We start from the raw sequence: 23,416 nt of genomic DNA on the forward strand, positions 1-23,416 counted from the left end.
AATGTTTCCATTTTTTTTTCAGGAGTCTTTTCAACTCCACCAAATTGTTTTTGTTTAGAGCTACAAATATTGCATTTTGTGTATATTACCATTTGTGGGCCCTTAATGGCCTCAAGCCTTGGCTAATTCGCTTCGAGTTTAAAAAGTCTGTTTAAAATTCCTTTCGGTGTTTCTTCTGGGTGGTTTCTGGGTGTGGGATCGATCACCTCCCCCCACCCCCCGAGCAAAAGTTTTTGCTTTTTTTTTGCCGCCAAAAATTCTGTTTCAACATTAAATATATTTCTATATTATTAAATATTTGTATATATTTTATATTCCGATTATGTGGTATGCATACGTATTTACAGATCTTTAGCATATTAACTGTTTTTCTCTCTTTCTTTTCCGTGTTTTTCTTTAAATTACTTTTCTTTTCTTTTCTCTTTTTTTAAATACAAAAAATGTAATCTTATGAAAATAAAAAATAATCAAAAAAAAAAGTACTTTTTTTTAGCTTTACGATATAGATTTTTGAGGGATATAGTGTAGTGTAGTTTTCTTTTGTAAATTAGGCAACATGTATAGAAATAAATTAATTAATTAGTACGAACTAAGTGTAACTTATGATTTAAATCGCTCTCCTAAATAACAGAATTAATAGTTATAGTATAGTATATAGGTTTTTCTTTCTTATTTCCTTTTTTTTCTGTTACTTTTTTTTGCATTAAAGTATACTCGTATTTCAAAAAAAAAAAAGGACTTTACTTCTAATGCCAGCAAGTGTATTTTCTTATTTTTCTCATTTACTTTGTGTTTTTTCCGCTACAATTAAGATTTGTATTTTTTTTTTGTTTAATTAAGAAATATTTAAAGTTTTTTCTCACTTGGCTACGTATGCATGATTTTTTGCTTTTTCTTAAGTTTTTCATTTTTTTTTTTTGTTGGTGTTTCTTTTGGACAATTTCTTCCCAACGCCGCCTACAAGTATGCTACAAAAAATGTTTCAAATTTTTCAACATTGTTGGTGTTTTTTTGTTTTTATTTTTAGTTTTTTGTTTATTTTCTGTTTCACCTTTTGCGGACTTTCATGCTGGTCTTGTATTTTATCCTATTCTTCATCAGCTTGTTGCTTTCTTCTTTCTTGAAATCTTCTCCCCCTACTCTTCTCTCTACACTTTCTTCTTAAACGTCTACAAAATTGATGTTGTTTTTGTTTCTTGTTACTTGGTTCGGTCGGTCGTCATGGACAAGTTCAGAAATAATTTATTTCTGATGTCACCGCCTTGGTAAAAAAAAAAAAATAAAACACAAAAAATTAAAATAAAAAATTACAAAAAAAAAAATAAATAAAATTTAGTCCCATCCCCTACGATTAGGAGGATATATTCCTAGGGACTATATGTGTGTGTGTTCCAAGCCAGGACTCGCCTTCGGATGCGACGAACCCGGTTCTCTTCTCAAAAATTCTCCAAAGCTCTGCGCAGCTTCTTACAGTAAAACGGACATTAAGACTCCCGCTCCTTCTTCACCTTGACCTCCTCGCCCAGGATGGTGGTGATCTCGCCCTGCATGAAGGCCCACGGTATCGTCGAATTGGCCAATGGACATCGATCTCCGCTGGGGCAGTACACCTCGTTGCCCAAGCCCTGCAAAAAATATAAGATTTCTTAGAAAATAAATCGGAAAATTAATTAAAAAGTAATTACATTCTGTCGCTTGATGCTCTCGCGGCTGCAGGGGAAGCAGAACTTGTGGTGATTCACCGACGGGCACTGCACAAAATGTGTATCCTCCAGTCGCTCCTGGCAGAGGGTGCACTTCAGCGTGGCGTTCTGGGCGGCTGCTGCTGCCGCCGCTGCGGCTGCCGAATTCGAGGCGGCACTGCTACCCGGGCCTCCGCTCAGGCCGCCCCCGCCCGCCGATCCGCCACCCGGTGTGGTCAGTGGAGTTCCTCCGCCGCCGCTGCCGCCGCCTCCCTGGCTGCCACTACTGCCTGGTCCGGGATTAACCGATCCTCCGCTGCCATTGCTGCCGGACGGGCCGCTGCCGCCGCTGGCCGGACTGCCGTCCCCAGCCACCGAATTGGGGCCCATGGACGCACCACCGGGTGCTCCGTTGCCGCCACTGCCGCCGCTCGCACCGCCACTGGGTCCGCCGCTGGTGCAACTGCTCAGCTGTCCGCTGCCGGCGCCACCCGGTCCGCCCAGTGAACCGCCGGCACCAGCTCCACCGGCGCCGCCAAGGCCGCCGGCCACCACCGCCTGGCTGGGATTGGAGCCGCCCACCTCGGAGCTAGTTACCGTAGTGCTGGACACATGACGTGATCCCGAAGAACGGCGACCCGATGAGGATCCTAAAAGTATGCAGAGAAAATTTTTAAATTAAAAATATGATTTTTCATTTTTATTAAATAACTTTTATTTGGTTCCTAGGATTTTTTTCAAAGTTGATCCCCAATCTTGTTTTAAAAAATAGAATTTAAAAAATAAAAAATTTTTATACAAAAAATTATTTTAATTATTTTTTATATTTTTTGTTTAACGTCTCAAGGCATTTTTTGTTTAAATCATAAGAAAAACTAGAAAAGTTTATAAAAAATGAAAAATTTGAGAAAAACTAACCCGAACTGTTCGGCGAGTGTACGCTGCGCGGGGGCATGGGCCCCGAGGGCGGGCTCGATCCATTGCGTCGGCTGGCCGGGGACATGTGTTCTGGAATGTACAGATCGGAGAATGGGAATGGATTAGCTGGATTTGGATTTGGTTTCTGTATTCTTTTTTATTTTTTTTTAATGATCTCAAGTGCAATGAACGGCAGACCTTGGCCCAAAGCTGGTACTTCGCTCAATATTTAATTAAAAATTGTTAAAAACTAAATACAAAATAATATAAAAATAAATCTATTATTTTAATGTCTCTATTTATACTATAATTCTGAAAATAAATATTTACGCTACAATTTCCACGCCCAACGTGTTTTGAATATTTTTGTAAATATTTTCCCCTTTCCTCTAATTTTCATTCACGCCTTTTTGTTATTGATTTTTCATGCGAATGAATCAAAAAAAAAATTGAATTAAATTCTTTCTGTTTTTCTTTTTTTTCTGTTTATTCCTACTCCGGCCATTGCGAATGAAAATTAGTTGCGATTGTTTTTGTTTTTGTTTCGGTTACTCGGCTGTGTAATTTTAGAACTTGGCACGAAACATGTTTCTATCTTGTTTATATATATACATATATATATATATATATGAGTATATAGTACATGCCTACATATATTACTTGGCAACCGGCTTAACAACAACAACAACAACAACAACATGTACAACCAGTTTCATTCACCAGCCGCCGGCGAGCCATAAAATGTGACGTCACAGCCGCAGCACAATCGCCAGCCAGCCGCACGATACGATTGCATGTCACTGTCATTACGTATTTTTTTTTATTTATTAATTTTTCTATATATATTTTTGTTCAAAAATATCTTAAAAATAAAATTATTAGTAATATTTTTTTTTTTTTTATATTTCTTTGTATCATTTTTATTTAGAAACTATTCCCAATTAATAATAAAAGAATTATTATTTTGTACCATCCCTAATCTGTGATTCGCCCCACTGTGCCGCTCTCACAGCTGGTTGTTTTTTTGTTGTTTTTGTTTTTGGCGCTCCTATTCCACGTCTGCTCTTCCTCTTCTCGGCTCCCCACAATTGCAAACGTCAGTTGGCAGAAAGCCAGAACGAAATGGAATGAGAAAACGAGTTTTCTGCTGCGCATACGTCACAGCGATAGGCCAAGAGAGGGGTGAGAGAGAGAGAGGGCCGGATAGCCTGCAGATAGCCGGTTTCTCCCCCGACCTAGCTTGCTCCCTCTCCACCCACAGCCCCCCCGCCCCCATTTGCTTTTTGCATGCCAGCATGCAATATCGTGTATGTATACCACACGGCGCTCATTTCAGTTTTGTTTTGACTCTCTTCTGGGGCTTGTTACGCGCGACTCTGTTAGCGGGGGGCTCTGTTAACTGCCTCTGTAATGGGGCACTCTGTTAACTACATTTCTTTTTTTTTTTGTGGAGACTATTTAATTATTATTTCGTATGCGGTGCACGCGCACGCGTAGCTACTGCTTGCTTGATATTGAAACAGAAAAAAAAACATACATAGATGGGGGAAAAAGTAAAGAGTAAAAAAGAGCAAAAAAAAGTGTACGAGACAAGACAAGACAAGACAAGCTTTAATTTGTATGCTCAACCAGTGATGGCACATTGCTCAAATTGTCAGTTTGCCGGCGGCGTACAGTGGACTGCATACGAAATGGGGCTCACATGCGAGTGTGCTGTTATGTTTATTTGATAAACTGTTGCTTGCTCCCTCTACCACTCGCTGGGATAGCTCCCTCTTCTTGTCCCACTCCCGCTACCCTCTACTGAATTGCTTACGCTGGCTAAATTGGCGAAAAAAAAAGACGAAGAAGAAGAAATGGTAGGAGAGCGTAGAGAGCGGAGAGAGGGGTTGGAAGACGTGTTGTGTGGCCCCAACAAGTATGATTGTGTGCGTGTGTATTTATAGCATTTGTTTATATTTTGCATGCACAGAGTGGAGAACAAAAACAAAAACAGCATTACCAAAAGGCAATAGCAACAATAAAAGTCAACTATCCTCTTCTTCCACCCACCCATCACTAGCCCCAACACTCACTGACTCACTCACTCGTTCATCTTCCCTTGCCATTGCCCATCCCTGTCATCCTAGTGCAGTTGTTGCAGTTGCATGTGCTCGTCGGCCCATTGAGAAGTAGTGGAGAGATAGCAAAGGTCAGAGCGAGATAGCTGGCCTGCAGTTACAAGTGCCCGGCACAGTGGGTCACATACTTTTTCAAAACTAAATAATAAATAATTATTACTTAACTTAATCCAAAGAAAAAATTAACTTTTTAAAAATAAATAGTTTTTTGTAGATAAAATAAATATTTTTCTAGAACCACTGTAAATTGAAAACTTGACTGCAACTTCGTTGCATTCTATTTTTGAAACAACTTTTTCTTATTCATGCACCGAAAAGGAAGGAACTTTGTATATAGACCTGATGTACATATATATATTCCCGATTCCCCAATGTTTATTTATTTTTCATACATTTCAAGCCCAAAAACAAACAAATTGGCGAGAAGCGAGTTGTTCTCAGTATCGAATACGAATTCGAGAACTATTAATAGAATTTTAGTTTTAGTTTTTCCGCTGAGAAGATTCTTTTTTTCCCTCCTATGGAATATTTTTTGGTATTCCTATTTTTTCGCACTACTATCGCTGGCGAAAATGAATCATTTGACAAACTATGTATTTACAAATGACCGCAAAAAAGGTGAGAGTGTGCGTGTTTCGAGCTAAAACCAACAAAATATAAACAAATAAATATTTAAACAATACATATACTTGGAATGAATGGGTGGGTGGGTGTATGGGTGGTGGGTGTTTCGAATACCACACCCTTTTATTTCCCGGAGCCTACAAAAGTTATTAATTTTTTTTAAATATGAGTCCCCTTGGGTTAAATACCCCCCTGGGATATAAATTGTTTATTTAAAAAATAAGCGGAATTAAATAATCAGTTACTACAGTCTGGTACATTATTATAACACTGGAGTTTCTATTATAAGTAAACTCACATGACAATTAAGACCCATTTAAAAATAACTAATGTTATTCCCCAAAAGATAAGGTCTAATGGTTGAAAAATGTTTCAAAGATAATTATTTTATCTAATTATTTATCTATATTTTGTAACCTAATGCCCAACAGCAATTCTTGAGACCCAGATAGCTATTTAGGTTCATAATTGGCTATAAAAATAATTCCAAATAAATAAAAATAATATGTAAGAAACACTTTAGAAGCCCTACGAATGGTGGGGAATAATTTTTCGAGTGCTTCTCGACCATCAAAGTCGAAATAACCTCTATAACATCTGTGTGTTTGTCTATTTGAAGTGGAAAACTTTAGGACAGAGGTCGGAGAGCCGGCGATCTAATGAAAAATAAACAAATTTCCCTCAGGATGCACTCACTTTAAATAGGTAATTGGGGGAAGGGGAGAAATGGTTTCGTTTCGACCCGGTACAATGCGACGCTATCAGTCAAAGCTGGCCCTGGTTGATAAGATATAGATACTTATGTATTTTGGAATGAGGAGGTCGGTCGGTCGGCATCGGCATCGGTATCGGCCACTTAACAACTTTAGATAAGATAAACAAAACAGCTGTGTGTATAGAGTACGGCCAAGAGCAAACGAAAGTGGAATTCTAAGCAAAATTAAGCGGTATCTTGTGTACCCTGTACTTTCCATATCTCTCCAAGAAATACACTGAAACTAAGAGCTTATCTCATCGAAACCACCAGGAAACTGTCAAACCTAAAAATCAATCATTAAAAGTTTAATTACCTTCAAAATTACACTTTTTTAACGAAAAAATCTATAAAAATATAATTTTGAAAATTATTCAGAATACCCATTTCTTTTTTAATTTATAAGGTTTGACAATCAGTTGCATAGAATTTTAAACGTTATCTCAGTTTCAAGAATTTATTTCTGGGTTGCCGCCTATCAACATGGGAAAACTTTTTAAAAATAGTCGTCGTCGTCGGCGGCGTCTGGTATGCAAGTATTTGAAAAAAAAAAAAACAAACAAATATGAATGGAAAATCCCAAAAAATCCCCAAAATAAAATAAAAATACAAAAAATACAAATATTGATAAATCCATACTGTTTATACTGACATCTATCCATCAGTAATCGATCAGTAGCGATAACATATCATATCAGACATATTAGACCGACTTTACGCACACAGGACGCTGCTCTTTCCGTTTATTTGCTGTGCTGTGTGGGTCGACGGTCGCATGTTTTGGGGCTTAAGGCCCCAGGGTCTTATCGAGCAGTTGCTTAGCTTATCAACTTAACCACATGGTCGGGTCCCTGAGATACCCTGAGATAAGATATGGTACGCTGGCGCAATCTCTGTCGATAACTTGCTCGGTGGTCTTATCTCGGAAGTAACCCAACAAAAAATAGCTCCACCATCAACCTCATTCACATTCACCAAGAGGATGAAAGGAAAGCTTCAAATACCCTTATAAAAATTGTTTTTTTAAAAATTGGTTTTTTCGATCCTAACATGAGTTTGAACTATGTTAGAAATCTAATTTTTTTATATTCTTTTTCTCATTTTTTATATCTTTTTTTTAACTACATACTATGTAGAGAGTAGATATAGATACTTAATATATATTTTTGTATCTCTATTCTGCAAGGTTTTTGTACTTTTCTTTTTGCTCTTATCAACAGAACAAAATAAAATACATTGTCGTTTTAATTGACATTGTTTAGATTGAATTTTTTTTTGTTAGTTTCAATTACAAAAAAAAAAATAATTTTTTTGCACGCAAGTGTAGTCCCTGCGACAGAGGCAGGCCCATTGTCACCGCCCCAACGGGCAGTTTCACGTGTTTAACGGTTTACTAGCAACTAGCCATCTCACTTGCACCGACAAGACAAGGATGCTCTACCGATGCTACTGCACGCAATCTCTAATTATGAGAGAGGTAGAGATGGAGACGAAAGATATGTACATTCTGCACACGCTGCACTCTTCTCATTCCAAAAACCAAAAAATTCCTGCCAAACGCATTGGAATGGAGCTCTCACACACACACACACACACACATACAGATACATACTTTTGCCGGCAACACGAAGCGCTGAATGAAATGAAAAAAAAAAAAAAAAAAAAAGTGAGAAAGGGGGAGGCAGCGCGCGCGCACGTTGTATTTGTACAATTTTTTTCTCTGTACACCGAGAAATGTTTGTTATATTTTTAGTATATATACACGCAGCATACAAATACATATATATATATATGTATATATTCGAGTTGGGAATTTTTTTTCATACTCAAATAGAGAAGAGGAAGCAGAAGCAGCAGCGTAACGTAAATAACAAAATTGGCACACTGGGTTTTTTCTTTTTTTTTTTTTTAACAATTAGAAGTGATATTGGCCCCACTGTTGCTGTTTCATCTCATGCTTTTTTGTTGTTTTTTTTATGTCAATGCAGCTCGTTCCGTAATTCGTATACCAACTAAAATTTATCTATACTCTGGTTTGTATCTGTATCTTTTAGTGTTTATGTATCTGTATGTGTGTGTGTGCAACTTGTTATCGCATAGCGTAAAAACAGCGCAGAAAACGCTCCAAGAAGAAGCAGAAGAAGAAGCAGCAACAGCACCAGCAGCGCAAAACCAAAACAAGTTTAATGACGTTTTGCGCGCGCAGCCAAGACACAAAAAAAAAAAAACTGGCAGACAAAAAAAAAACAGTAACAGTGGCGTAGTTTGGTATCCAAAAGGGGTAACAATTTCTAAAACGCAAACACACACACACACACAAACAAACACACACGAAGTGCAAGATAAAGAGCCAAAAATTCTTAAAAGGTGTTTAACCTCCACAATCCCCATTGCCTACGTCACTGGGCGCCGAAACGGGTTTCTAGAAGAAGAAGACCAAAACGAAAGAGAGCCAGAGCAAGAGTGAGAGAGAGAGAAAGGGGGAGCATTACGTGGGGCAGTCGTGGAGCATCGCGTCAGCGTCAGCGTCGGCGTCGATTTTTGCACGTCTCTGTTTTTATTACATTCTGCGGCCGCCCTTTTTATTTTGCGCCTTTTGTTTTTGCTTTTACGATTACGTACGTGCTTGTTCCTGCACGTCTTATAAGTATATATATATATATTTGTATTTGTATATATGTATATTTTATGTATGTATTGTATATTTTAATATTTTCCCTATATATTTGACTGTGCGCATGCCTTTTGACGGCGGCACGAAGGGTTGCCAGCCGCAGTAGCTCCTTTTCTGGTTTTTGGAGGGTTGCTTGCAAAATGCGTTTTGAATTTTACTTTTTTTTTGTCCTCCACCCTCCCCCCTACCTCTATATGTATGTGTTGTGTAGATACACGCATCTGGAAGAGGGCTGCTCTTCCAAGCTGCTGCTGCTGCTGCAGCAGCCCTGCTGATAAGCCCCGTTATCAAATCTCTCCACCCCGCTTATCAGTTCAAGCACACACACACATATATACACATATGTATACTAGGCAGGAGCGATAAGGAAGAGCAATAGCAATCACGCTGCCTCATTCTGGCCTGGATCTGGATCTGTACTGTGTGTGTGTGTGTTCCAGTTATCTGTATCGCGCTCCCACTCTCATTAACGCGAACGAGATAGCTCTCTCTCCCGCTCGATCATACCCCAACTTTCGGGACAAGCTCTCCCCAAACGAAACGGTAAACAAATACAGTGGACGCCATCAAATGGGAAACTACAAAAAAAAAAAATAAAAAAATTGCCTTTTTTTTTTTTTGCTTACATTTCACATTTCATTTTTTTTCCTTTAACATTTTTTCCCCCTAAACAAACGAATGCCATAAAACGGAAATCCAGAATAAACAAACACCGATAAAAAAAATCCCTCTTTTTTTTACCTTTTTTTAAAGATCAAATTATATATATTTCCAGTAAGAAAAAAAATTGTGAGATATTAGGGGGAATAATTCTAATTGAGACTGTCATTTAAGCCAAGAATTCCTCCAATTGGCTTCAATGACAAATCGGAGAAATCTGAAGAAATCGGATCTATTTTTCAAAGAAATTGTGATAATCGTGAATGAACTTGATCAATTGGAATTACTGGAATGCTGGAAAAGTGATAGGAAATGGGAACCACTTTTCCACTAACTTATACAACTATTACTTCTAAAGAAAAGTCTATTTTTTAGGAAAATAACTACTTCTGCCTTTAAAAACTGTGATAATCATGTTTAAACTTGTTCAATTAGAACCAACTGGAATATTGCAAATGTGACATTCACGAATGAACTTGTTCTGGAATAAAAATTCTGGAATTTCCCTCTTAGCCAAGGCCCACTGTAATTAAAATAAAGTAAATTTTTTTTTTTTCACACCTGCTTTGAAGGTCGAGGCGTCGAAGCTGGGCGCCCGGACCGGCTGCTGCTTATCCCTTAATCCGCCGAGCTGACGTTCCGGGACATAGCTGACCGCTGCTGGCAGAGATTCGCCGCGTGTTAGTGGCGGTCGCACCCCGCCACCACCGGCGGGATCATCCATGGCGCTCCTCTTAACGCCGGACGGACCATTGCCGCCAACTCCTCCAACTCCAGCCGACAGTGGCGCCGCATTATCCGGCGGTATGCCATGTGCATTCTGTTGGGCCACATCCACGTCCACGTCGTCCGACGGCGGCCTCTTGAGGTTAACCGATAGTGCGGGTGGTAAGGCGGTTCCCGATGCTCCTCCTCCGGCTCCTGCTCCGCCGCCACCCGAGCCCCCACCGCCACCGCCACCACCGCCGCCGGCAACTCCGCCGCCCCGCAAATGTAGGGGATTCATGTGTGAAATGCGAACGGGTCGTACACCGCCGCCGGGTGCATCCTCCAGCTTGACAGGATAATCGAGCGGTGGTCCGATACGTGGCACGGGCATCTGATAGGCTCCGGCGGCCACCGCCTGGTGATGGTGATGGTGGGCGGCAGCGGAGGCGGCTGCCACAACAGCGCCCAGTGATAGTGGTCCGGTGCCGGATGGTCCGGGTGCACCGCCCGGTGGTGGACCGCCTCTGTGTGAGCCAGGCGGTACCTGCTGCTGCTGCTGTTGTTGTTGTAACTGTTGCTGGGCGGCTGCTGCTTGTTGTTGGAGAACGACGGCCACTTCGCCATTTTCGTGGGCGCGCTTGCTGGCGGGATGGAGACGCTTCATTTGGCGGGCGGCGTCCAGCACCGCCTCGATGCGATCGGCGCCCTCATAGTTGACACAACCGCGGCACACCGCCTCCGAGAAGTCGCTGATCATCGCCCATGGCATGCGGGGCAGGTCGCACAGGTAGCAGTGCTGTCGTTTTGTTTGCAGTGACATGGTGTTGTCCTTTGGAAAATAGTGTGTGTGTGGGAGGGGGGCGGTAGGGAGGGTGGAGGACTCTGGTCCTGGAAAGCCCGCTACAACCACACACTCTTCTTCTTCTTCTTCTTCGGCGACGACTCTGTGGAATGAATTCCTTCTTCTTCTTCTTCTTGCTCGCTGTCCTCTCGGAAAAGCGCGAAACGCTAACTGTTCTTTTGCGCTGCTCTCTCTCTCGCTCGCTCTCTCTCTCTCACTGGCTTCCTTCCGCTCTCTGTTTCGTATATTTTTTTTCTCGCTCTTATGCTGGACACTTCTTTTTAGGTTCAGCCGTGTATCGCTTTTGATTTAACCGATTTTTTATTCTCGCAGACATTCGAATTGACAAAGGGGGGGTGAGGCAAAGATTGAGCGATCAATCAATATTTTCGTTGTACACACACGCGCGTACACACACACACTCGCACACTGCTTGCTTTGCACATGCCGTGTCGGGCTGCGCTGCACTACAAAAAAAATATATAAATTTTAATTATATATATACACATATATTTATATACACATATATATATACATATATAAATAATAATAAAAAAAAATAAGAGTAAACGCGTTCGACGCCTACTTCTTTAGTTGCTCGCACACGGAACACACAAACACACAGTTTGTTCCATTAAAAAAACATTCGGCACGCTTTCAATATCTGTGTTGTTCACTTTTCCAGAGAGAACGACAAACAACGGCCACGAAACTGTCCGCTTCGCAAAACTTTCCGCGCATTCAAACTGTCCGTGGTTGACGCTGACGTTGGTTTTATAGGTGTATGTATTGAGTGGTGGCACAGTGCTGTCGATATCGAAATATTCCCTTCTATCGATATATCGATATTTCTTTAGAATGTACTGTGCTGCCAGTGATGGTCAGGTTCTAACTATCGTTTGACAGCTATCGATTCACTTTTGTCAACTTTAATAGGAAAATTTAAAATTAATGTAAAAAAAATTAATTCTTTTTAATAGTAATAATGTTTTAAAATAATTATTTTATGTATAATCATTTTTTAATGGGGTTTCTAAGCATTAACGGGTACTTGGTAGACTCCAAAAAGTATTAAATGGATTTATTTTGGGTTACAAATTTTCAAAATTTAAATCCTTTTAAATTCAAAATATTTTTTCTCAATGAGTACCATTTAAATGCAAGCTACAGGTTTATTTTTAGCAATTAAATAATAATTTGTGACTTATAAAACCTTTAATCTTTTTCAACGCTTGAATAAAGTATTAAAAATAAAAGGTTATTTTAAAAATATAATTTTTTTTGAAACAACGCCCATGGCGGGCTGTCCTTTTTGGCGCCTCTGGGCGCGTACGTGCCAGCACGTCATAGCCAACAACAAAAAAATAAGACCATCAGCGCCCACTAGTGACGACGCCGCCACTGCCCCGTCCCCCCAACGAGCCCCCAACCACCCCCCAACCACCCCCCGCCGGTGCCCTGACCAACCCTCCTCGTTCATGCAAAAAGGGGCGCGTTTTTGAGGGGGCGGCAAAAAAAGTTTCGACAGTAAGTATACCATGTAAGTTCGTGCGTCCTGCCAGATACATACCGCATCCATGTACACATATACATATATACAAAAATATATATATTTACGATTTTGGTATACATGCAATTATCCAGTTGGCTTAGTGGGAGCGGAACGGGGCGGTGGCGGGGGCGGGTTTCAGAACGCTTTCGGTATCGATACACGAAGGTAGACCTTGAATATGTCGCAATATCTCGCTCGTGCCACCGCGTTGCATCTCTATGTAGCGTCCTCTCTTTCTCGCTCTCTTTGGTGATGGGGCCGAACAGCTGATTTAACAGAGCACTGTTAATGTTAATGAAATTAAAAGCTGAAGCGCGGCAACGCCGCCCCCTAAGCACATTAGCGTCGGCAGGACGGGGGAAAGGGGGAAAAGCGCAGGATTTCCACTGCGCAGGATCATGAACTGCATTGATTTTCGTACGCATTGTCCTGGGCTGTTGGCCTGCATCGATTTCCGACCATGGTCTGGGGCAAATTCCACGATATCCACGATGTGCCGTCCTGTCCTGTTGTGTGTAGCTCCGCATGTGTGTGTGTGTGTGTGTGTGTTTGGGTGTGTTTGGGTGTGTATCCTGCAGAAAAGCTTCCTGGAAAAAGGCAATGCGGAAAAAGGAGCCAACAGATACACACGACCAAGCAACGACCTCGTAACGGGGTCTCGAGGCTGACCTGGGAATCCCTGTTTTTTCCACCACTCCCCCCGCCCCCACCACCACCGTCCAGACCATATGTTTCTGCCACGATATCCTGGCGCAACTGTACCCGCCAGGATATATCCTTCAATTACGAGAAGAGCTTTTATTGGCCAAGGAAATTTATGGTTTTCTGTTCATCAACTGGACACTTCGATTTGTTTCTTTTTTTAAGCCCTGAGGACTTCGAAGTCTAAACTATTTTTCCGACATGGAGACTATATCTCTGAACCTCCGATTCAGTAAGAGAATGACTTTAGGGGTTTTCGGATGGATTCCCCATCAGTAAACTTTAAAACCTTTACCCTGAATATTTTTAAAATTTTTTCAAAAATTTTTGTTTTAAAAAAACCAATATTCCTTTATTGCCCCTTCTGATGTCTATATCTTTGGTAATTCTCCTCCGATCCTTGAGCGGAATACCTTAAAACATTTGTGGAGCGATTCCCTCCAATTTCCATCAAAACCCTGACACAAAATATTTTTTAAAATTTTTTCAAATTTTCCTAAGGGTACCCCTTGCAAAAACAGGGATATTCCCACATGGCTCCTTCTGATGCCTATATCTTTGGTAATACTCCTCCGATCCTTGAGCGGAATACCTTAAAACATTTGTGGAGCGATTCCCCACCAATCTCCATCAAAATCCTGACACAAAATATTTTTTAAAATTTTTTCATATTTTCCTAGGGGAACCCCTTACAAAAACAATGTGAGGGCTATGATGATTACAATACCCCCTGAAGTTGTCTTAAAATAACATGAAAACTCCTTCTCTTGTTTATTTTTTCAGCTTTTATTTATTTATTAACAAAAAAATATTCAAGGTTTGCGATTTAAGGGTTCGAAAACTAAGTTCATACACGGGCTTAAGGTTTTGAACGAAAACTTTTCGAAAAACGAATAAAAAACATCGATTAGTAAGTAGTCTTATATACAAATAGAGAGATATTGTTACCACAAGCAGCTATAATTGTAAATATTGCATAAAAACAGATAGTTATTGGGGAGTAGGGTTTCAAAAACAATTTCGAAAACAAGATGGCCGGCGTATAAACGTAGTTTCAAAAAAATATTTGAGGAAAAATTGCAACACATTACATAATTATCATCGGTGTATAAAAATATCGCACATATTTATGTGTAAATGCTAGAAATATTTTGTTTTTTGTATTTTTTAGTAAAATATTGAGTGTATCAACTGTTATACGTATAACAGTCATCTCTCAAGTGTCATATTCAAGCAATTATTAAATTTCAAAAGCGTTTTGATTCACACAGACTTAAGTTTAGGGGTTTTTTAAGGGATTTTTTTAAGGTTTACGGTATAACAGTATAACAGTATTAGGCTTGAGCGTGTGCGTGTCTTGTATAACAGTTAGCATTGAGCGTGTGTGTGTTGGTGTGTGTGTGTGACTTAAACTATTGCCTTTTGAGCAAAAACTTTCATTTATTTTTATATTTTTTTTATATATCCTTGCAGAGGGTATTATGGGGTGTCCGCGTGTCCGTCTGTCCGCTATTCTATCTTTTTTCTATTCTGATCTCTTAGTTTTAAAGCTATTGGCTTCAAATTTTACAGACAGTCTTCTTATTTCTTCCTGCATTATTTATTTCGGAATGGATAGGATCGGTCAACTATATCCTATAGCTTCCCTATAACTGAGCAATCGGAAATTACACAACTTTGGTTTTTTTGAAGATAGAAGATTGGGACTTTTTTCGAAATTTATATTCTAAAGAAATTATTTTTATCCAACCATATATATCTTATACCTCTTAACTGCAAGGGTATATCAACTTCGGTTCTGTCCGAAATTACTCTTCCTCTCTTCCTTTTTTTTTTTTAGTTTTTTCTCCTTTTTTTAATACAAGTTAGACTTTTTCTTTTAAATACCAAAAAGAAAGTAGTTGCTTGTTAAATAATAAATTAGATTTAAGCACTAACATGGAATATCATTATCTATATAATTATGGAATATATATAGTATTTATGTATATATGTATAATATATATATGGTGTATATCAAAAAATATTCAAACCGCAATTTGTCTAATAAAGTACATTATTTTTTATGTCTTTCTCTTAATTTTTTTTTTTTTAGTGGGTGGGTTCCTTCTACATTTAATCGATAATCCCTTCCTCGCGAGAACTCTATCATGGCACAACTTTCGCATATCTGTTATAATTTTTTTTTTTGTCAGACAGTAACTATCGTATAAGTCGGGTTAATAGTTAAATAGTTAAAAATTAATTGCTTAGCATTTTTAGTTGAGTTCGTTAGGTTAGTCGGAACAGTTGTTACCCTGTAATCTTAAAATACTATATAATTATTCGCATTTTTTGTTTGTAAATATTGCAACTTTTTTGTTTTTTTTTTTTTATCTAATCAGGCACTTAACCTTTCGTTACATAAGCTTACTATTATTGTTTGTATTATTATTACACAGAAAAAAAAAAATCATGTTTTTAAAATAAAAAAAATTAGAGAGATAGTATAACAGTTTGGGGGACAAACTGTCATATGAATTTCGAGGGTTTTGAAAACCCATCGTCGCTTGCTGCCTTTGGAATATTATTTATTATTTATCATTTTTTCGGGAATCGGGAGTATATATACTATATATCTCTTTCCAGATTCGTATCTAGTTCGGTCGCTTTCGTAATATTCGTTTTCTTGGAATGTGTTCTTTTTTTTTTTCTTGCGTATAACAGTTGCGTGTATAACAGTGACAGCCATTTGTGTAAAGAAACATATAACTATTATAACCTTCAGACTGTACTCGGGGTAGTAGAAAAGTGTTATACATAATGTGGCAAAGTGTTATACAATCTAAACAGCTGATTCCTGAGTGGATCTGAGTGGAGGAATAGATGATCCTTGAATCCTCGAACAGCTAGCATCTGGTATTGAAGTGCGTCCGTGCCGGAGGGGTTGGAGCTGCCCGCCGTCTTCTGTCGCCAGGGGCTCCACCACCTCCTCCTCCTCCTCCTGGGGCGGCAGATCTGAGACCATTCGCCGCAGATCCTGCCAAGCCACCGCCACTAGCTAGGCCACCACTGGCGGCGGCCTCTTCGCGCATTTTCTGCTTCTGGTCGGTGAGTCGGGCGCCCAGACGATGCACCTTCTCCGGACTGAGGATGTTGAGGCGCGTGGTCCGCTGGGACTGCTGCTGCTGCTGGAGGCTCTGATGGTGATGGGCGGCGGCCACTAAGGAGGACAAGATTGAATTGAAATCCTTGCCAGAACTGAGCCAAGTACTCACCATTGTTCAGTCTTTGGGCCGTGGAGGCGGTGTGACGCTGGGCGAGATGCTTTGTGGGCGAACTGGGACGGCTGTTGCGGGTCGGTGAGATGCTGTTGCTGGACATGATGCGGCTGGAGGAGGGTGGCGCCTTCGACGGCTTCACCTTCGTGGTAGTGGATGGCTTGGAATGTCCAGACCGTGGCACGGATGACATCTGGGATTGGGGGGGCAGTGGCAGGGTCAGTTTGTGCTTCTTCGGAGGAAAGTCCCCGCCGGAAGCTGCCGCCGGCGTGCCATTGGAGGTGCTACTGTTCGGCAGGATGATGGTGGGCATTGGAGTAACCGGTCCTTTGCTCCTTTTGGTCGCTGGGATGGGCGGCATCGGTTTCCGTCCCCCGACCAAGTTCTCCAGCGACTCGGAATGCTGAAGCTTCTGATCCGCCGGATCCGCGGTAAGGGGGGGCTTTCGCCGGCCAAAGATCGGTGTCTGGTTGATGCGCTGCGTCCGTGGCGGCAGCGGTGGTGGTGTTGTGGTCTGGCCACCATTCAGAGCGGCGGCCGCCTCGTGCTCCAGCCGCTGGAACATCTTCAGGGCCACCGGCGGGGTCTTGAAGAAGTTCCGCATCGAGTGCTGCGACTGGCTGAAGTTCCTCCGGCTGGCCTCCTCGAGGTGCTCGAACTTGCTCCGGCACTGGTTCAGTCGGGTGCGCATGTCCTCGATCTGTTGCCGGTGTTGTGGCTCCTCCTTGGAGGGAGGAGGTGGCTCCATCTCCAATTTTGGCTCCTCCGGAGGAATATCCAATCCTGTGGGCGGATTATTGATCTCGTGGTAGTTGAGACTTGTGTCGCAGCTGGAGTCCACATCGGAGTAGGTGTTCAGATCCCGGACATCCTGCAGCTGTAGTTCCCCGCCAGGACGCAGGTCCACCAGGTATCCCCGCTCCCCGAACGGCCGACACTTCCGGAGCGCCTGTTTCAGGGCTCGCTCCTTGGACTCCGTTTCGGGAGTTAGGTTCCTGCGCTGCTCCTGGGCACCCAGAAACCTCTGCCTCCTTCGCGCCCGCATGCTGTCCCTCAGCCGTTCACCGCTCGGCGAGAAATCCTTGCCCAGATGCGGCGACTTCGGTATATCCTGCGGCCTAATGACCACATTCTCCTTCTCCACGGGTGAGACTTCCACCTCAACGGCCGGCGGATCCTTGACGATTTCATCGAGATTGTCGAGACTGCGCTGGGAGGTGGGCGACAGGGCGTCCTCGGAACTGGCATAGCTCTCCTGGAAGTTCTCGATCCGGTGCAGGAGGCTCTCCGGCGGCAGTTGACGCTCCGAGTGCTCGGCCAGGTGCTCGGCCAGTTCGTGCAGCCACTTGTGGAGCGTCTCGAAGCACGGACGCATGTCCGGATTAAGGTCACAGCAGACGAAGGCCACCTTGACGAACGCCTCCGGGCACTGGGCGCAGAACTTCTCCCGGAACTCCTGCTGATTGAGACTGAAGTCCGAGTTGCGGGGCATAAAGTCCGGATCGGCTTCGACGCGACCAATAATCTCACACAGGATGATGCCAAAGGAGAAGACGTCCACCTTCTCGTCGTACTTGAGACCCTTCATCATCTCCGGGGCCATCCAGTAGGGATTCCCCACCACCGTGTATCGTTGCCGGCGCTGACGGCTCTTGCTCCGCCGCAGAGTCCCGCCGGGGGATATGCCAGCATCGCTATTCGTTGCCGAACCATAGCCACCGGGAGTGCCGGGTCCAGCTCCTCCACCACCGCCGCCCGAAGCTCCCGGGACACGCGGTGCATCCACACTCCGTGCCAGACCGAAATCGGCCACAATAACCGACCGATCCTCCCGCACCAGACAGTTCATGGAGTTCAAGTCCCGATGGATGATGTTCATCGAGTGGAGGTAGCTCATCCCGCAGGCGATGTCCCGGGCGAGGCAGACCCGCTGCGACCACGACAGGATCTGGCGGGAGTCGTGGATCAGCTCCTTGAGACACCCGCCCGCTACATACTCCGTCACCATGTGCAGTTTCCGCTCCTTGTACAGGACGCCGATGAACTTGAGGACATGGGGATGGTCGAGGAGTCGCAGGACAGCCACCTCCTTGAGGAACGTCCGCTGGGCCTCTTCGTCGGCGCGGTGGAGCTCCTTGAGGACCATCACCTCGCCGCTCTGTCGATGGGTGACCTGCAAGATCGAATGTTTAGCTTGGGAGCTTCCTTGGGAAGAGTCAGTCCTCATCCAGATCCTTACCTTGAAGACCTTTCCGAAGAATCCTTCGCCCAGTTTCTCGCCAATGACCAGATCGGAGGCGCGAAAGAATCGCTGTGGCTTCTGGACCACTCGGCAGGACTGTGTCCTGGACAGTGGGTGGGCCAGGTGCTGCTGGGCCTGATCCTGCAGCTTGGACATGCTGGAGCAGCGCTCCTTCTCCTTCAGCTGGGTGGTGGCGTTCGGTATGGTGATGCTGGAGGCGTTGCTGGCCTGCCTCAGTTTCCGGGCCTTGGCGCTCTGCTCCCCCCCCTGCGCCGCCTTGTACAGTCTCTCCCGTCCGCCCACCTCGACGCTGGAGGCGGAGGTGCTCAGCGGCAGGATCAGCGTGGAGGCGGAACAGGCCCGCTGGATGTCCGCCTGGCTGCAGGATCGACAGACCTGGACCGGATCATGCTCCACGGTTAGCTGGAGCATCTTCTCGTTGCTCCGGATCAGCTTGTCGATCTGTTCCACGGAGGAGTCGCTCACCGGAGTCCCATTCACTTCCAGGATGCGGTCGCCGATGTGCAGATTGGTGAGGTTGACATCGATCCTGGAGGGGTGGGGAGACAATAATAAAATAATTAAAATAATTTAATATTTTTTTAAATAAAATAAAGTGTTATCCTTGATCCTTGATCCTTTCTGTTACCTATAAGGAGCCCCGCAGCACTGCTCCGCCATGGAGGCCAGCCAGAAAAAGAAGTTGCAGAATAAACTACTCCCGATTTTTTATTTTTTAGTTGTTAAATATATATTTTAATTGTTAAATATATTATTTATTTTAATATTTAATTATTTTTTAATATTTTTATTCAGTTTTTAAGGCAAGCATGTTTTTTTTTTGGAAGTAAAATTAGAAATAAAGTCAAAGATTCGTCCAATTAGTGAGATTTTAGGAGCAGAGAGGCTTAGTGATTAATTCATTAATTAATTAAGTTAGATGATGAAAAAAATATTAAGAATATACATTTAAAGTTAAAGAAAGTAAGCACAAACAGGCACAGATATTAATAGATTTTAAATAATTTTAAATAATAAAAATCCACTAAAAATTAATCAGAAATGAGGGATATTTTCTTTTTTTTTTTTTTAAATGATTATGATTTTACATTTTTATTATTATTTTACATTATGAGTATTTTTTAAGAGAAAATCATTAAAGGTTTCCAAAAAAATGAATTTTTTATAATTTTTTATTTTTAAGGCAATAAAAAAATAAGTTTAAGATATAAAATAAATATTAAAAGTAATTAAAAAAGAGTAAAAATAAAAAATAATGATTTTTATGAGGAAGAAAATAAGCTTAGTTGTTTTTATTTGTAAGAAAATATTTAAAAAATTCTCTAGTTAAAAAAATAAATAATAAAAAATAAAGAAAATAAATCTCCACTCACTCCGCTATCCGGACAGTGGGACAGCCGTCGTCCAGTGCCACGCCGTCCACCCGGAGGCCGGGGGTGGCGTCCTTGGGGATCTCCACGAGGCGGATGGAGTGCATCGGCTTCCCAGCCGTCGTTATCCTGGCCTTGGCGTCCGCCGGCTGGCAGCTGCGCTTCCCATAGCACTGGCCACAGTAGAGCTTCGACCGCTCCACCAAAGCATAGGACTCCCCCTCGCCGATGAAGGAGCCGCATGCCGCACAGCAGAAGCACTCCGGATGGAACTTGTGCTCTCCGGCTACCATCACGGGACCCGTAATCACGGCCGTACACTGCTGGCAGGCATCCCCAAACCGCCCGTAGTAGTCCTCCCGACAGTACAGTAGTCCCTCGCGCTCAAAGTACCAGTTGTGGAGATGGCCCTCGCAGACGGAGCACCGGAAGCAGTCGCAGTGCCACTGCTGTCCCAACGCCATCACGATGGGCTCCTCGGGATGGGGCAGCAGCTGGCCGCGGCAGTGGGCGCAGGATGGTCCACTAAAGTAGCTGCCAGGACGTACTCCGCCTCTGGCTCCTCCTGCTCCAGTTCCAGCTCCAGCTCCTGTTCCTGCTCCTCGGGAGGCGCCATTCGTCCTTAGGCGCTGCTGCTGCTGCTGCTCCTTCTGATGATGATGCATGGAATGTGGATTTTATGGCTTGGCCCGATTACGTTATAACTGAAATACAAGAGGGGAGTGGGGATGGGGGTGGGGGGCAGGACAAGAGGCTCTATTAGAAAATGACGAAATACAGTTGAGGGGCTAGGGGGCTTGTATCTATGTATCTGCTAGATACTACAACTATGGGGCATAATTAGTCACAATAGTTATCTGGCAGATAACTTAAAAAATGTATGTCATTTTTAAAAAAAACTTGTCATTTTTCCCTTTTTATTTTATTATTATTTACTTAATGAAAAATTAAAAAAAAAAATTTATGAAATACATTAGGTATAAGTTCCTTAAATTATATTAAAATAATGAAAGACAAGAAAGGAAAGCTAACTTCGGGCGGAGCCGAAGTTGATATACCCTTGCAGTTCAGTCGCAGTCCGCTAGGTGGCGCCACGCATCTTATATTATTAGATATATAGCGGATCGTATATAGTCGGCCGATCCTTATGAAATTTGGCATATCGAATTATTTTGCCAAAAGAGTAATCTGTACCAAATCCCATCTTTCTAACTTAAAAAACACCAAAGTTATGCCAATTTCGATCGTTCTATGACAGCTATAGGATATAGTCGGCCGATCCTTATGAAATTTTGCACACAAGATATTTTGGTCAAATATAACATGTGTGGAAAGTCCCAACCCTCTAACTTAAAAAACACCAAAGTTATGGCATTTCCGATCAATCAGTTATATGGCAGCTATAGGATATAGTCGACCGATCCCGGCCGTTCCGACTTATATACAGCCTGCAAAGGAAAGAAGGGTGTGTGCAAAGTTTCAACTCGATAGCTTTAAAACTGAGAGACTAGTTTGCGTAGAAACAGACAGACGGACAGACGGACAGACGGACATGCTCATATCGACTCAGGAGGTGATCCTGATCAAGAATATATATACTTTATAGGGTCGGAGATGTCTCCTTCACTGCGTTGCACACTTTTGACCAAAATTATAATACCCTCTGCAAGGGTATAAAAATAGACTTCCTGCTAAGCCACAGCTTCTATTCAACTTATCCCACCAAAAAAGCTATGTCTCTGTTGTCGAGTGACTACTGTACCCCTGTGTTGTTGTTTTTTTTAGGCCAGTGACTACTGTGGAGTGAAAATCGAGTCGCAGTGTCTGAGTTTCTGGGTTCTGAGTTAGCGAAATAATAATAACTACAGTGGCTCAGAGCCACTACGATCCTGAGTCAGCCCTTGGCCTATTGTTATGGAATCCGTTGCTTAACTCTGTAATCAATTTCTTACTAAATAAATAATAAAAAAAAAAATAATAAAAAAAAAAATAAATATGCAGCTGTTGCACAGTGGAATGCGTTCCAACATTGACCCTGAAAATGGGAAGTTGAGGCAACATCTGAGATACTCTGAGAGTATCTGAGAGATATACATTTTTTTATGGATATTATTTTTTTTTTCAACTTCAAATGCAACTGGGGTAACTGTAGTTGTTGTGCCACCTCTGCCCCCACTCCCCCCGCCCCTGGGGCCAACAAACAGCAATGACACACGCTCTCATACACACGGTCAAGTACAGTGGGATGAATAATACAAGATATTACTAAAAAATATATATATAGTTTTTGAAGTTACATTTGCTGGGCTTTATATTTTTAATAATAATAATTAATATTTAAAATTGATTTTTTTTTAATCACTCTAAGCCTTATTCAATTCATCCCACTGTAATCAAACACTAACTAAAAAAAAAACAAAAACAAATATCTCAGCAATTAAAGCTGTTTAACGCAATTGTTTAAACACAATTAATTGAATAATTATTATTTTTTTTTTTGGGAAAAACAGTTGCCTATGCAGCCCATTGTGCGGCGGCAGAAACACAACACACCAATACTAACAAACAGGTAGCCGCACACCGACACGCGTACAGGTGCTGTTCAAAAACACACACACACACACACTCGCATACAGTGGCACTAAAAAAATGTGTGTGGGGGAACGGGAACAACAACGCTGTTAGCCAAAAGGTAATAACAACAACAACATTGTTAACTATTTTTAATACGTTTTTCTTTGATTTTTACATTTTTGTTTTTTGGAAACACACACACACACACCAACACACTTACATAATTGTTTGTATGTGTTGGGGCTGTTGGATTAACGCACATTGCACATTCGTTAGATATTCGTTCGTTTATTTATTTATTATATTTATTCGATTCCCGCCATACGCCGTCCACGGTCACGGTCGCACTGTCCGCCGGATTCTATGTTTAGCAGCACGGACGGGCAAACAACTTAAACAATAAAAAACAAATCTGCATTTGTTTCAAAAAAAAAAACAAAACCAAAATGAAATGTTCGCTCCGGAACCGGTTCATTCAATTTTGGTTCCAGCAGTGTGACCATACTGCCACTGCCACTAAAATACCAAAAACAAACATATAAACAAGTAAACAAACTATTTGTTTTGATTTAAATATAAATAATAAATTAATTAAAATAAAAAAAAAATAGCGCCCTCCTCCTCGATTCTCATAGGTGGCACTTAAGCGGCGTCAAAAAATTAAAAAAAAATTAAAAATAAATTAATTTTAGAAAAATAAATAATTAATAAATA

At 42.0% G+C, this 23,416-nt stretch overlaps 2 protein-coding genes across 3 annotated transcripts; both read right to left on the reverse strand.

Moving 5' to 3' along the window:
- Positions 1-283: 283 nt before the first annotated feature.
- Positions 284-11,800, reverse strand: LOC6503594 (probable E3 ubiquitin-protein ligase IRF2BPL). Its single transcript, XM_001964062.4, has 5 exons — positions 11,568-11,800; positions 9,994-11,448; positions 2,601-2,690; positions 1,686-2,332; positions 284-1,625 (listed from the first exon to the last, which is right to left on the reverse strand). The coding sequence occupies exons 2-5, from the start codon at positions 10,958-10,960 to the stop codon at positions 1,485-1,487; spliced, it is 1,845 nt and encodes a 614-aa protein (XP_001964098.1). The 5' UTR covers positions 10,961-11,448; positions 11,568-11,800; the 3' UTR covers positions 284-1,484.
- Positions 11,801-14,005: 2,205 nt separating this feature from the next.
- Positions 14,006-23,231, reverse strand: LOC6503593 (LIM domain kinase 1). Of its 2 annotated transcripts, XM_032452552.2 has the most exons (6): positions 22,923-23,231; positions 20,132-20,832; positions 19,387-19,452; positions 18,735-19,287; positions 16,493-18,668; positions 14,006-16,437 (listed from the first exon to the last, which is right to left on the reverse strand). In XM_032452552.2, the coding sequence occupies exons 2-6, from the start codon at positions 20,791-20,793 to the stop codon at positions 16,124-16,126; spliced, it is 3,771 nt and encodes a 1,256-aa protein (XP_032308443.1). In that variant the 5' UTR covers positions 20,794-20,832; positions 22,923-23,231; the 3' UTR covers positions 14,006-16,123. The 2 variants fall into 2 exon arrangements, with proteins under 2 accessions (XP_032308443.1, XP_001964099.2); XM_001964063.4 differs by lacking the exon at positions 19,387-19,452.
- Positions 23,232-23,416: the final 185 nt, after the last annotated feature.

The sequence above is a fragment of the Drosophila ananassae genome, chromosome XL (genome assembly GCF_017639315.1).
Source record: "Drosophila ananassae strain 14024-0371.13 chromosome XL, ASM1763931v2, whole genome shotgun sequence".
NCBI classification, from domain to species: Eukaryota; Metazoa; Arthropoda; class Insecta; order Diptera; family Drosophilidae; genus Drosophila; species Drosophila ananassae.